The 16,396-nt window shown below is 41.8% G+C and overlaps 1 protein-coding gene across 1 annotated transcript in view; it reads left to right on the top strand.

The window, feature by feature from the left end:
- LOC134589275 (ras and Rab interactor 3-like) overlaps positions 1-5,840 on the top strand; it is a 28,546-nt gene extending 22,706 nt beyond the window's left edge. The window contains exons 4-6 of the mRNA XM_063444327.1: positions 160-474; positions 4,202-4,330; positions 4,676-5,840. Coding sequence (XP_063300397.1) covers positions 160-474; positions 4,202-4,330; positions 4,676-4,914 — 683 coding nt within the window. The 3' untranslated portion in view covers positions 4,915-5,840. The remainder of the gene's footprint in view (positions 1-159; positions 475-4,201; positions 4,331-4,675) is intronic.
- The last annotated feature ends 10,556 nt before the right edge of the window (positions 5,841-16,396 follow it).

Here is a 16,396-nt window from a genome sequence, read left to right as displayed (position 1 = left end):
CTAGAAATGTAATTAATACCATCACTTTGGAAACCACTATATTAAAAAAGTAAGATCTGAATGAAAATACATTTATAGAAACGCTGGAATTAGTTTGTCTGAATAAAAGATGTTGATACTTTTAGTTTTAAATATTTCTTTTTATTTCCTTATTTCAAGCTGCAATTATCGAGGCTACTCTGTACAAGTGTGTCCTGAAACCGGTTCGCAATATCATTTACACTCAGCTGCTGGACCTGCACACAAAAGATGGATCTCTGTCAAAGCTACTAAATAGCCAGGAAAAGATGAAGGCCGGAGACTTAAATGAACAAAAAACACGTGCTGGCCTGCCAGGAGCCTCTACTATGGAGAAGATAAAGGAAAAATTATCCCTTATGCATATGGCGTACTCCCCAAAGAAAATGACCACTCTTCTGTTGAAAGTCTGCAAGCTCATATATGAGTCGATGGAGGCATCAAGTGAAAAGAAAGGTTCGTATTAATGCGTTTACTGTGTTTATTTCTATACTCTTTGAGATAGACAGGTATAGAGGATGTATTTTTACTTATAATACATTTAGGGTATAATATAAATGTTTACTTTGAGGAGCAACTAAACTACTTTGGGGCGTTGATAGGTGGGAAAAGATCAGGGGGCTTGATTCCAAAGTAAAATTATTTGGAATCCCCCACATATTGGCTTTAGCCTCTCCTATCACCCTGTGAATCATATTGTGACGCAAAATCTATGAATGAATTCAGAGTGTTATATAAATCTGTATTTATACACTTGTAACATTAACCCCTTAAGGACCAAACTTCTGGAATAAAAGGGAATCATGACATGTCATGTGTCCTTAAGGGGTTAAACCTGCAGTCACTGCATTTGCAGCAATACTCCAACACTGTGCTGTATATATATATTTTTTTTTTATTTCTTTATTTTTAGTAGTGCAGATAAACACAATATTTCAACAAGTGCCACAACAGTGTATTTCAAGTTTCATACATGGTAGACAGTGGCATGATAATTTGCACAATTTTTATATTAAACAGCTTAACTAAACAGTTGATTTGTCCAAAGAAGAATGAGTGAGATAAAATTAAGTGATGATGCTGGTTGCTTAGCTAGGTCGCCTATGTTACACGTGCACCATGTTATGTTTATTAAATTCTTTGTATTGTATGTGAGTAGACAGTAGTGTGGTACATGTGCTGTATATTTAACACCAAATTTGATGAAAAGTTAGGATTTTTTATTTTTTTTTTAAATCCAGGTCTAGATTTTCAATTATTTGGGTACGGATTTTAGATGTTTGGTTTGGCTGCATTCCAGACCAAATTCAAGCCATTTCGGTATCTGAATTGCAATGTTTGGATTTTGCAATGCGAGTGGCCCCGTACGCAGCCGCATGGTTTTGCCCCATTTAGACTTTAGTAAATAACCCTAAAAGGTAAAAAAAACAATAGATAGATATATGTGAAAATAGTGAGATAAAACCAAGTAAAACACATTTTTAAGCTAATGGGAATTGCATAGATAAACTACAGACAGTACCAATTAGTGCAGTTAATTTGGCTTATGTTGTAATGACATGTAGAGTCATGTCCCTTAATATGAGCCACAGAGGAGCTGTGCTGTTTGAACTTGACCTAAGATTTAGAAGGAAAACATATATTTCACCTATGTTACAAGCATCAGAAATATGGAGGAATGTTTTTCCCTATGTAAACTGCATAAAAAGTCCCAGTTCTTCCACATTATACATTGTTTTAAAAGGACACTATAATCACCAGAACAACTACAGCTTATTGAATTTGTTCTGGTGAGTAGAATCATTACCTTCAGGCTTTTTGTTGTAAACACTGTTGTAACGAACCCTGAAGTGGTAGCTATGGGTTCGTATGATTTGAGCCGAACGGCTGAGAGCAAGGGTGATTATAGCTCGCCGTTCGGTACTTCTGGTCAGTAGTTAAATTCCCAAGAAACGAAATCCTCTAGTGCAGCTTTCCCCAAGTAGCAATCAGGTACCCAAACACCATCCGAAACATGATGAAGGGTGTAACAAGACTGAAGTTTAATGAGACCACACAGGCTTTTATGGAGGTCCCCTTGCAGGAGGACCTCCCACAGTACACAAACCAAATAGCCAATCATAAGGTATAGTTACACTTAACCCCTTAATGACCAAACTTCTGGAATAAAAGGGAATCATGACATGTCACACATGTCACGTGTCCTTAAGGGGTTAAACACTCCCTGTCTCCGCCTGTGAGATAATGAGATAAGTTAAGGAATAACCCAATTATCTCCAGGCGAAGTGCACACATTTCCCCCAAAACTCAGAACACCCCTTTATGCTTAAGGTATCCCCACAAATGTTACATCCCCTGATAGCCCCGATCTGGGGGAGCAACATATTCAAATTTCACCCAGATCGGTTCAGGTTTTTTTTAAAAGTGTGGAAGTCTTAAGTTACCGACCGCACACGAAGCTCTTTCCCAAAATAGTTCCACAAATTCAACGTGTGCGGTCGGTCAATTCTGAAAATGTTAAATAACTCTAAAATCCACGAATGGAGCCTCCTGGCTCATAGGAGCGATTGTTCCCCTCCTGTGAATACATCAAAATACCGAAAAGCGCTCTCCTAGCTGTTCGGGAAGTACAGTTCCATCGTTCGTATGCTTGAGACCGGTGTTCGGGAAGTCGAGTGTCCGATTTTAGTTCCAGACACTCGACAAACAAGTCCCGCTGCCTTTGTCCCGGACAAACAAGATGGCCGCCGTTTTCTCCGCCACGTGGCATTCGTAAATACCTGAGAGAGCGCTTAATTGACGAGCTCTTTTGAAGTCAATAAGCCAGGAGGGTGGTCTGTGTTCGGTAGTTTCAATCTACCGAACCAATGTGGCATAAACTAGCCGAATGCTAAACAGATGAATATTCAGAGAAAACCCCGAACTCCCGGTGGGCTTTCTCACAACTGTCTTTTCAGAGAAAATGCAGTGTTTACATTACAGCCTAGTGATAACTTCACTGACCACTCCACAAATGGCTGTTAGAGATCCTCTCTGGGTCTTGGCTGCCTAAAATGCATCCAAACATTCAGTATCTCCTCCTTCTGCATGCAGACACTGAACTTTCCTCATAGAGATTCATTGATTCAATTCATCTCTATGAGGAGATGCTGATTGGCCAGGGCTGTGTTTGAATCATGCTGGCTCTGTCTCTGATCTGCCTGTTTGTCAGTCTCAGCCAATCCTTTGGGGAAGCATTGTGATTGGATCAGGCCACCACTTCTGATGATGTCAGCAGACTGCTTGTTTTTCTGAGTCAAACAGCATGCAGAGTTACAGCTTCAGGCTAATAGAGGCTAATTGATAGAATTATATGAACAGTAGCAATGCTGAAAATATTGTCCGTTTCTATTTTTATTTTATGCTTTAATAGCCAATAAAGTAATAATTGTGTAATGAATCACGCCCAGATGGGTGGTATAAAAAGACTGCTAGGATAGGAAAGAGGCAGATCTGAAGAAGCCGACCTCTCGGCGAAAGGCGTTATCTGATTGGCTACGTGACGTCATCACGTACGCCACACCTCCCGGAAGTATCCTGTGGACTTTGCCGATCGTGAGGGCATACGGACTGACTATCTAGCCAGCGGATGTAAGAACCCACAACAGGACAGTCTTTTACAGGGATCCGGAATGAATGCTGTGTTTTAATCTGTGAAAATGAATCGTTTTACTTTATTGGCTGCAGTGGATTTTTCTGCACTTGCAGCTGTCAATAGTAGAGCAGGCTCATCTGCTCTCTGCTTGTGAGTGGAACTTTTACATATATGCTGTGTTAATTATAAATAGCAATATTTCACTATATATGTTTTGTATTTTTTTTCATGTTACATCATTTGAAACCAAGGAACCAAGCATATAATTTTAGTAAGTGTACCAAATTTGGTTTGAATACTCTAGGTCACTTTACTAACTTGGTACTAAGGAATTTTCTCATATTACACTGATAAAGAGTGTTATAAGTTTTTTGTATGTAGCACTTGTATATTTGCACTAAACTGCTTGCACTATCTCACTTTTGATATAGTGAGTTAAATTTGCACTTTATAAATATTCAGCGCACTTATTTTTTTTGGTTTGGATTTTAATGTATACCTTAAGCAACTATGATTCTAATGAACTATTTTGTTTTGGTTTGCTCCCAGAACCCTTTGGTGCTGATGACTTCCTGCCCGTGTTGATCCATGTCTTGATTTGCTGTGATCTTACATCTGTCCAGCTGGATGTGGAGTATATGATGGAGCTCGCAGATCCATCTGAACTTCAAGGAGAAGGTAAAAAAAGTTGCTTTCTCAGAGTTAACCAAAATATGCCAATACCAAAGCCGCATGGAACTTGCAATGTATTAAGCTTAAACCGCATTATTAATCCATAAATACAGGTTTAAAGGGTCACTGTAAGCAACATCACTCTATGGAGCCGGATCTTACTCTTCATTCTGAATGTGGCTTGTAAAAACTACTGTCTCATAGTTATTAGTTAGGCAACCTGGAATGACGCATTAAATATAGTGAGTCGCGTTTACCCAATACTTTCCCTTAATGTATACATGGATTAATAACTTGATCTAGTTATATAGGTCATCTGTGTCAAATCTTTAATGCTCTGTTTTATTTCAGGTGGTTACTATCTGACTACAATGTTCGGAGCACTGTATCACATCAGCAGTTTTAACACGGTATCAAGACAACTTAGCACGGAGGCTCAGAACTCTATTCGCCAATGGCAAAGGAGACGAACAATTCACCATAGGCATCCCACGCAAAGACGTCTCCAACGCAGCAGTAAAGAGATGCCTGGCCCCAGAAATCTCACCGTATTTCACAGTAATAGCACAGAAGATTACTACAATGTCTGAGGCTATTTGAATTGACACTGATCAGAAACTGCTAAATCTTTGTAAATCCACAAGAGACTCTCACATTCTAAGGACTGTCTAGAGAAAAATAATTATTAACTATTAGCAAGTGTACAGATGCAAGTCTGTTTTTCAAACAATCAAATAATACGTAATTGTAAAGAGAAATATTATATTATAACTTTTCTTAATTTTAACAATTGTATTGTTTTATAAATGAAAGCTTGTATTGAAAAAAGAACACATTTTAATGTGATGTGTGACCTTAACCACATATACTGCTAATATCTGTCTGTCTCATCATGGAATCAATCACCTAATCAGGCATATGTTTGATATATATATATATGAACATACATTATACAACACATTGTATATAGAGCTGTATAAAACCTTTCGTATTGAGAGGGCTAAGTAATGTATTACTTACATTGGAGATCAATTTCCCAAAGTTCTATGTATATTTTTTAGCATGGTTAGGTGGGACATAATACCTTAACACTTATAATTTATAATACATAGAAAAAAATAGCTCCAGTCCATACACAGTTTATTTGCACACACATAAAAATACACAGCCATCCAAAAATAATTTGCGTAGGCCATTCTAAGAACCATAACCTCTACAGCTTAGTTTAATGGTTATGGTACTGTGTGTCTACCTGTACTGTTCACCAACTGTTTAAGAACAATGGAACAAGTTAGCTCTGAGCTCTCAATCTGTAATTTATGTCCACGGTTGAATAGATAAACACTGATAATGTAGAAATCGAAAATGTAATAATTCATGAATCTGCAGTGAAGGAGGGTTCTGTGTTGGTCAAAAATAAAACCAGGAGATGGCACTCATAGACTCATAGAACAATCAATACTCTAATGAGCTTTAGGGTTATGGTACTTAGAGCCTCCCTTTAATGCATATATATTGACTTTCAAACTAGATCCAAGGCCTGATTTTTCTGATGAACCCACCTAATGTCAGTCTCTGTTGGTTGGGTTACATAGCTGAAAACAGACATGCCTCCATCAAGTTCAGCCTTTCTCACATTTATTTTTGCTGTGGATCCAAAAGAAGGCAAAAAAACCAACCAAAAAACAGTTTGAAGCCTGTCCAATTTTGCAACAAGCCAGGAACAAATTCCTTCTTGACCCCAGAATGGCAGTCCGATATCTCCTTGGATCAAGAAGCTAGTACCCCACTAATTAAAAATTATATCCCTCAATATTATGTTTTTGCACGTATTTATCCAATTGCTGCTTAACCCCTTCAGGACCGGCCTGTTTTTGCGATGTTTGTACGTTAAGGACCAGAGCAGTTTTAACACTTTTGTGGTGTTTGTGTTTAGCTGTAATTTTCCGCTCTCTCATTTACGGTTCCCATACAAGTTATATATTGTTTTTTTCAGGACAAAAGGGGCTTTCTTTACATACCATTATTTGTATTATGTCCAATATTGTATTTAAAAAAAATAATAAAATATGGTGAAAAATTAAAAAAAAAAACATGTTTTTGGAATTTTACTTGAAAAATCTTTTACTTATCTACAAAAGCTAATGAAAAAAACTGCTAAATAGATTCAAAATTTTGTCCCGAGTTTAAAAACATCCAGTGTTTACATGCTTTATTGCTTTTTTTTGCAAGTTATAGGCCTATAAATACAAGTAGGAAATTGCTGTTTCAATATATATATATTTTAAATGTATCAATAGTGACCTTGTAACACCGTTATCTGTCATAAATCCCTGAAACACACCTAACATGTACATATTTTTTTAAAGTAGACAACCCAGGGTATTCAAAATTGGGTATGTCCAGTTTTTTTTAGTAGCCACTTAGTCACAAACACTGGCCAAAGTTAGCATTTATATTTGTTTGTGTGTTAAAAATGCAAGAAACGCTAACTTTGGCCGGTGTTTGTGACTAAGTGGCTACTAAAAAAGGCTGAACATACCCCATTTGCAATACCTTGGGTTGTCTTCTTTTGCAAATGGTATGCCATCATGGGGCTAATTCTCATTCCTTGGCTACCATACGCTCTCAAAGGCAACCTAACCAATCCGACAAATTTCAATTAAAAAAAAAGTAAAATCAAGCCTTATATTTGACCCTGTAACTTTCACAAACACTATAAAACCTCTACATGTGGGGTACTGTTATACTCAGGAGACTTCGCTGAACACAAATATTAGTGTATCAGAACAGTAAAATGTATCACAGCAATAATATCCTCAGTGAAAGTGCTGTTTGTGTGTGAAAAATGCAAAAAACTTCACTTTCACTGACAATATCATCGCTGTGATATGTTTTACTGTTTTGAAACACTAATATTTGTGTTCAGCGAAGTCTCCCGAGTAAAACAGTACCCCCATGTACAGGTTTTAGGGTGTCATAGAAAGTTACAGGGTTAAACACAGTGCTAGCAAATTAAATTATCTGGACTTTCGGCCTGGGTTGGCAGGCAGGTCCCTCAAATTGCAATCATTAAAATTACTTAATTAGGTAAAAATATTACATAAATACACATGTAGAATTTTAATATATATACATATTTATATATTTGACGTCTACGTGTATATTTATGAAATTATTTATGTAATTATGTATATGGACATATGTATATTTCGTATTGTTTTTATTTATTTATTTATACATAGATATATATATCATTACATTCTAAGTATATTTTGATATAAATATATATATATATATATCAAAATACTGTTAGAATAAAATTGCATATATAAATATTTTTTTATAATTATTAAAAATTATTTTTATTTTTTGTTATTTATTTTTATTAACATATTATTTGTATTTTATAATAATATATATATACCATATATATAGCAATTATATATATTGTATATATTCGTGTGTAATTTAAATATAAGTGTATTTTTATATTAATATACGTATATATAAATATAAAAATACACTTAATATGACATTATATATATGATACATATACATATATTATATATAGATATAATACATGTATATATATCATATATATATATACACATATTATTATTATTTTTTTTATACTGATTTTACACTGTTTTTTTTTTACTTTATTTTTTTGATTTTTCACTTGCAGGGAGACTGCCTGTCAGCACAGACAGTCCCCCTGCAGGCAGATACACAGACACCTATTGCGGTCATGTGATCGAGTGATCACATGGCCGCAGGGTCCTGATCTGCCGAGGGGGGACTGCCCGGGCAGACAGGCAACCCCCCTGGACCGGGTGGAGCACTGATCGCCGCCGTGGGACCGACGGCGATCAGGTAAGTAGCCCCAGACCGTTATGACGGTTCAGGACCGTCAGCGGTCCAAACGCATGTTTTACCGCTGACGGTCCTGAACCGTCAGCGGTCCTGAAAGGGTTAAACATCTGTAAAGACTCTGATAAAACCACCTCTTCAGGCAGATCATTCCCTATTCTTATTGTTCTTACTGTAAGAAAACCCTTTCCTTTGCCTTAGACAAAATCTCCTTTCTTCCAGTTAAAATGTGTGACCTTGTGTCCTATGTTTACATCATATTTTTCTTCCTCAACACTTCTGTCCAATGAATTTTACCCTCCCCCCAAAAAACAAATAAATAAATAATGAGACAGAAAGCAAACATAAAAATTGCAACTGATCTAATTTCCTCATTTTTGGAATAGTAAACAACCGCTAGTAATGAAGAAATGACACAGCACAGAAAAGCCAAAAGAGTTCAACTTATTTATTTAACTAATTCATAATACAAAGAGAATTATTATTGTATATAGTCACTAATTAATGTATAATTAATAATTATTCTATATATGTACTTTCTAAAATGTATGACTCATTACTGTTAATTATATCTCCATGACATCATGTGGTAAAAACAGGAAGTCCAAGGAAGGAAAGTGAGATGTAGGTCCTACAAATTACCACTTGGTAGATAATCAGACTATATTCAGTAAAACACAATTTTCAGCACAATTCAACCCCCTCCCTTCTTCCAAATATATTATTTATTGTTTTCAGGAAATGGTTGAAATTGTAAAAATTTGTAAATTTTAATAAAATGCAAACCTAATACATGTGTATTAGTGTGGATTTAATAAATCCCACCCCCAAAAAGTTCTACAATTGTGTAAACAGTTTAGTAAATTCTACAGCCATAGAAGAGGAAGCTAACACATCATAAATCACCAATATTATCGTCTTGAGGCACTCTTGTTAGGAGTATAGATGATTACCATAGTACCTCTCATCATCTGATGCTCATCATTTAATGAAAATATTTATAACCTAACCAAAGAATTAGATAGAAATCTCCAGAGACATTGCTTAAAATATGGTGATCTTTCATGTAAAAGAGTTTTGTAGTGAACACCTGATTATATGCACAAATCTACTTCTTAATATGTAAACCTCTTATCCTACTTAAAGAAACACTATACGGTCAAGAACACAAACATGTATTCCTAAACCTATAGTGTTAAAATAACTATTTAGAGCCCACGGTGCCCCTTTCCTCTTAAGTATATTAAAATCTTACCTTATTTCCACTGCTGCACGAGTCCACTGGCACTGACTCTGACCCTAACCCACCTTTTTGGCTGACAGTATTAGAAGTGATGATTTCAGCCACTCACAATGCTTTCACATAGAAGATTGTCAATACTGATGATCTCAGCCAAGGAGGCGGGTTGGGGAGAAAAGCCAAACAGCGCCCTGGCCAATCAGCTCTGATAATAGAGATGCATTAAATCAATGCATCTGTATGAGGTAGTTCAGCGTCTCCATGTAGAGTGTGGCCACTAGAGGTTTTCCTAGGCAGAGTACTCAGAATACTAGAGTATAAGCCAGGGGTGTATTTGCCGCGAGGCAAACAAGGCATTTGCCTTGGGCGGCATTTTTCAGGGGGCGGCAAAAAAAGCCGCCCCCAAATGCCCAGGGCAAATGCCTTGTTAGCCTTGCGGCTAACAAGGCATGCTGGGCGGCCGGCGGGCTGCTGGGAAGTGCGGGTAGGTGGGCGGCCGGCGAGGGAGCACTTCCTCTGAGCGGTCTGCTCAGCTCCCTCGCGCGCCGCAGAGTGAGGCTGGGAGCCGGAATATGACGTCATATTCCGGCTCCGCCTCCCAGCATCACTCTGCGGCGCGCGAGGGAGCTGAGCAGACCGCTCAGAGGAAGTGCTCCCTCGCCGGCCGCCCACCTACCCGCACTTCCCAGCAGCCACTGGACCACCAGGGAGACAGATATCCCCCCCCCCCAGCTTTCCCAAAGGTAAGGAGGCTGGGGGGGTTAAATTTAAAAAAAAAAAAAATGTATTAAATATGTGAGTGATTGAGTGTGTTTGTATGTCTGTGTATGTCTGTTAGTGTGTGTGTGTATGTCTGTTAGTGTGTGTGTGTGTGTGTATGTCTGTAAGTGTATGTCTGTAAGTGTGTGTATGTCTGTTAGTGGGTCTGTGTGTGTGTCTGTTAGTTTGTGTGTGTGTTTGTGTGTGTGTATGTCTGTTAGTGTGTGTATGTCTGTTAGTGTGTCTGTGTGTGTGTCTGTTAGTGTGTGTGTGTATGTCTGTATGTGTGTGTGTGTGTGTGTATGTCTGTATGTGTGTGTGTGTATGTCTGTATGTGTGTGGGTCTGTGTGTGTGTGTGTTAGTGTGTGTGTATGTCAGTGTGTGTGTCTGTAAGTGTGTGTCTGTTAGACTGTGTGTGTGTCTGTTAGACTGTGTGTGTGTCTGTTAGACTGTGTGTGTGTCTGCTAGTGAGTGTGTTTCTGTTACCTAGTGTATGCGTATTTGTCAGTGAATGTGTGTGTGTGTGTATTTAGAAGGCGGGACGGGGGAAGGGTTCAGTGGGGGTGGCGCGGGTGGGGGGGGGGGAGGGTTGGGTGAGGGTGGCGTGGGTGGGAGGGGGGCGCCTGAGTTTTGTCCTGCCTAGGGCAGCACAAAACCAGGATACACCACTGGTATAAGCAGTGTTTACAACAAAAATCTTGCAGTGATTGACTATACTCACCAGAACAGCTACATTGAGCTGTAGTTTTTCTGGTGCCTATAGTATCCATTTAAATATCCCTAAAGCATACCTCCCAACAGGGCCAGAGAAAGAGCCCATTAGGCCTGGTGCTGACAAATGTGATGGGCTTAATTACAGAATCTTATTGATAGAAAACACAAGATGCATTTATAAGAAAACACATACCCTATGCTAATCTCCAACTTTTATCTCCCAACCAAATCCCTACCACCCAACATCGCCGCCCTGTGAAGCAAGACATTGGTGGTCAGGCTAAAAGGAGGTAGACCAATGACACAAATCAAGTCACTGCAGGACAGATCCTAGAGTCACAGATACATGGGTGCAGAATTTTTTTTGTTGCTACAGGTGTTAAGATTATGTTAAGATTAAATTGCACACATATCTTCCAGCGATAGGTTGAAGAACTCTTGCAACCCCCATCTTGTGAGAGAGACCTGGCAGAGGTCCTGCTCTCTGCTGCCAGGTCTCCTCCATGATCGCCTCTGTAGTCAGGGCCGTATTTAAAATTGATTTGGCCCTGGGCAAGAATTTGATGGGACCCCCTGACCCCCACTCCCTGACATGCAATCACGCTCTCCACTTCCCAACGCTGTAGCAGAACCATTTTCTCATGCTTGCAGAGTCGTATTTAGCACTGAGTTGTGTTTGTGTGTTTGAATGGAAGCATGTTTGTGTATGGAGTATGTTTGTGTAAATGTAGGGGTGTGTTTGTATGTGGTGTTGGTGTTTGAATGCAAGTATGCATCTATGTGTAGTTTTTTTTGTTTGTTTTTTTAAATGCTGGGGTGTGTTTATATATATTTTTGGTGTTTATGTATTGTTGACGTTTCAATGCAGGACTGTGTTTGTATGTAGTGTTGAAGGTTGAATGCAGGGGTGTACTTGTGTGTAGTGTTGGCGATTTGAATGATGAGATGTATGCACATGTACACATAGATTGCCACACACACACACACACACTGAAACAAATGCAGATACACAGACATAAACACTGACACTCACACTAACACACATGCAGATACAGACTGACACAGATACACACACTAACACATACAGACACACAGATACACAACCTGACACACATACATAGACATATATACAAACACTGACACATATGGATACTCCGACACACTGATGCATATACTGACACAGATAAAAACACTGACTATATACAGATGCACACACATATATACACACGCAGGTACAAACACTGACAACATACAAATACATACAATGATAACATACAGATACACACACTGACACACATACAGACACGCAGATACACAACCGGACACACATGTAGATACACACAGACCACATAGAGAAACATATATATACTAAATACAGATACACCGATATACATACTGACAACAGAGATACACACTGACAGACATACTGACACACACACAGACACCCTGACAGACATACTCACACACATGCAAAGTTTACACTTTTACACACTGACAGACATACTGACACACACACACAGACACCCTGACAGACATACTCACACACATGCAAAGTTTACACTTTTACACACTGACAGACATACTGACACACACAGAGGCCCTGACAGACATACTGACACACGCACATACATACTGACACACACAGAGACATAGGGACACACACACAGACACCCTAACTGACATACTGACACACACAGACACCCTGACAGACATACTCACACACACAGATATACTGACACACACAGACAGACATACTAAGACACACACACACAGAAATGGTGACACACAGACACCCTGACAGACATACTCACACACAGACACACATAGTAAGACACACACACATGCAAACTTTACATTTATAAAGCCAGCCTCCAGCCCTACCTTATGGGTTCCCTGGGGTCCAGTGGCAGGCTGAGGTGATTGGGAGTGTGAGGCTCTGGCATTCAAGCTCCCTCCTGACGGCCTCCTCCTCCATCCTCCCGCGCGGCTTCATTCTATCTGGGAGGAAGTGACTCACGGCAGTCACTTCCTCCCAGCCTGCTGCAGTAACACAAGGGGGCCCGGTCGCGCTGTTAAAGGGCCACAGCGCACGACCGGGCCCTCTTAGTGTGTGGGCTCCCGGTGCAGCCGCAGCACCGGCGGGCCCAGGGGGCAAAAAAATAAAAAAAATTGGCGGACAGCGGGGCCCACGGGGTAGCTGCTTTGGGCCCCCCAGGATTAAGTGGGCCCGGGGCAGCTGCCCCGTTTGCCCCGCTTTAAAGACAGCCATGTCTGTAGTGCTCTGTGTGAGGGGAATAGGCGTTGTAGGGTTGCCATCTGTTTTGGAAAAAAATATCGGCATGTCAATTTGCATAATTAATTATATATGCATGACATCACAGGACACAACATACATAAGAGAATGAGAACATTTAGAAAAGGAAAATCCCCTAAATCACTAATAAACTACTTACAATGTGTTTACTTTGTCTGACTGTGTGTATAGCATTGTGTATGTGAGGCAGTGTGTGTATATACTGGCTGAATGAGTATGTGTATAAGTATGTATAGCAGTGTATTATTGTCTAATTGTGTATAAAAGCGGTTCCCAAACTGTGTTCCGCCGCCGTGGTGCCCCAGGGCACACATGGGAGCCGCAAGATATTTTCCTGGTGCTATGATCATAGCACCGGAACTGTGCATCTATCTCACCTGCCTCTCTGGCCTACTAGCAATGTAATGCTGGCAGCCGGCAAGGGAGGGAGAGAGGACCCGGGGGAGCTCTAACCTGCAGCTTCGCCGGCTTCTCTTCTCGCGAGCTCGGAGCATGACTCCGAATCTCGCAGGAGTAAACTCTAGCAGCTTCTGAGGCTGCTAGAGTTCACTCTCACCACTGGGACTACCAGGGATTGCAGAGGGGATATGAAAATAATTATTTTTAATAAAAAAATAATTATATATTCATGAATTTGCCCTTCCACCCCCACAGACACCACACAATAACTCTACCCACACACACATCCACTACTCTCCCACACACACACACACACTGCCCCCCATATGCACAACTACCATTCCATACACACAATTGCCCCCATACACATACACACACACACACACACTGCCCCTCCATACACTCAAACTGCACCCCTTACACACACTGTACCCCTAACATACTGCCCCACACACACTGTACCCCTCATACAACCTGCCCCCACACACATACTGCCCCCACACTGTATCCCTCACCCACAAGCTGCCCCACATACACACACGCACTGCACCCAGGGGCGGGCTGGGAAGGGGGGCAGGGAGGCAATTGCCCCCCAGGCCGCCCTAAACCCAGGGCTGCCCACACCCAGCAAAAAAAGGAACAATCTGAATCCCCTGCTTCTGGCTGAGGACTCAGATTTTTCAACTTCCCTCACTCTTCCTGCAGTCTGCAGTCAGTGGAGTCGGCCGGCCTCTCACTGCTCTTCTCACAGGACCGCTGGGGAGTCTGGGAGAAGAGCAGAGGAAGTCACGGCCCCTCCTCCTGACATCATCAGGAGAGGACGACTTCACTGGCTGCTGCTGGTTGCTGCTCCTGTTGGCTGCTGTCCACCCCTCCCTGGCCTAAGGTAAGACTCAGGGAGGGGGAAATACACTTTAGTGTTTTTTTTTTTATTCCCCTCCCCCCTCCTCAGCCCTGTCCACTTAGTCAGCCCCTGCCCCCTCCCCTCCTCAGCCCCTGTCCTCTCCTCAGCCCCTGTCACCCTTCCTCAGCCCTGTCCCCCCTCCTCAGCCCCTGTCCCCCCTCCTCAGCCCCTGTCCCCCCTCCTCAGCCCCTGTCCCCCCTGAGCCCCTGTTCCCTCCTCAGCCCCTGTCCCCTCCTCAGCCCCTGTCCCCTCATCAGCCCCTGTCCCCATCTCAGCCCCTGTCCCCATCTCAGCCCCTGTCCCCGTCCCCTCCTCACCCCTGTCCCCATCTCAGCCCCTGTCCCCACCTCAGCCTTAGTCAGACCCTGTCCCCACCTCAGCCCCTGTCCACACCTCAGCCCCTGTCCACACCTCACCTTAGTCAGCCCCTGTCCCATTAGTCAGCTCCTACCTCAGCCCCTGTCCCCTACCTCAGCCCCTGTCCCCCCTCCTCAGCCCCTGTCCCCCTAGTCAGCCCCTGTCCCCCTAGTCAGCCCCTGTCCCCCTAGTCAGCCCCTGTCCCCTACCTCAGTCCATGTCCCACCCTTTCCCTGCTCCTTTCCCCCCTCTCAGCTCCTGCCCCCTTCCTCAGCCCCATGCCCCCCACCACAGCCCCATAACATCCCCACTACAGCTCCTCTCCCCCAATTGCAACCCATATTACCCACACCACAGCTCCTTTCCCAAATTGTAGCCATCAACTTGCTTCAGCCCCTATCCCCCCGTACATTTCCTAAACCCCCAATTACAGCTTATACCCTCCACTACCACCCCCTGTCCCCCACTACAGCCCTGTCCCCTTACTCAGGCCTGTCCACTGGTTTTAAAAGTGTAAAGTTTGGGGGGGGGTGTATGAGTATGTCTGTGCGTGTCAGTATGTCTGTGTCAGTCAGTATGTCTGTGTGTGTGTGTGTGCGTCAGTATGTCAGTATGTCTGTGTGTGCGTTATTATGTCAGTATGTCTGTGTGTGTGCATCAGTATGTCTGTCTATGTGTGTGCCAGTGTGTCTGTCTGTGTGTGTGTCAGTATGTCTGTCTGTGTGTGCAAGTATGTCTGTCTATGTGTGTGCAAGTATGTCTGTGTGTGTGTGCCAGTTTGTCTGTGTGTGTGTCAGCCAGTATGCCTGTGTGTGTGTGTGTGTGTGTCAGTATGTCTGTCTGTCTGAGTCAGTATGCCTGTAACAGTGTGTCTTTCTGTGTGAGTACCAGTATGTATCTGTGTGTGTGTCAGTATGTCTGTGTGCAAGTATGTCTCTGTGTGTGTGCCAATTTGTCTGTCAGCCAGTATGCCTGTGTGTGTCAGTATGTCTGTATGTCTGAGTCAGTATGCCTGTAACAATGTGTCTTTCTGTGTGTGTCTGTGTGCCTGTCAGTGAGTGTGTGTTTTTTAGTGTGTGCCAAATCAGCAAGTGTGTGTGCCTGTCATTGATTCTCTGTTTAGGTGACTGCTCCCCCCCCCCCCCCCCCCCCCCACACACACACTTTCAATCACATGGGAAAGGTGTTTTTACTCTCCTCTTGGTGCAATGGGCCACTTGACTGGATTTGCCCCCCAGGCCTAAGGCTGCCAGCCCTCCCCTGACTGCACCCTTCACACACACTGCACCCCCACCACCATACACACTGCCCCATACACACAATTACCTTTAAATTTGTGTATCAATCAGCCTGTGTAAATAAGTTACATCATCGTTGTTTGAAATTACATGTTTAGTCCCATAAAATGTTGTAAATAAGTGAACTAAAATTTCTCAGAACTCCACTCGTCCTTCTAAAATTAAAGTGTCTGTTTTTGTCCGTTTGAAATGTTGGGAGATTTGCTAAAACTT

The sequence above is a fragment of the Pelobates fuscus genome, chromosome 1, assembly GCF_036172605.1.
Source record: "Pelobates fuscus isolate aPelFus1 chromosome 1, aPelFus1.pri, whole genome shotgun sequence".
In the NCBI taxonomy this organism is placed as follows: domain Eukaryota; kingdom Metazoa; phylum Chordata; class Amphibia; order Anura; family Pelobatidae; genus Pelobates; species Pelobates fuscus.
This window is presented reverse-complemented; position numbering and strand designations above follow the sequence as displayed.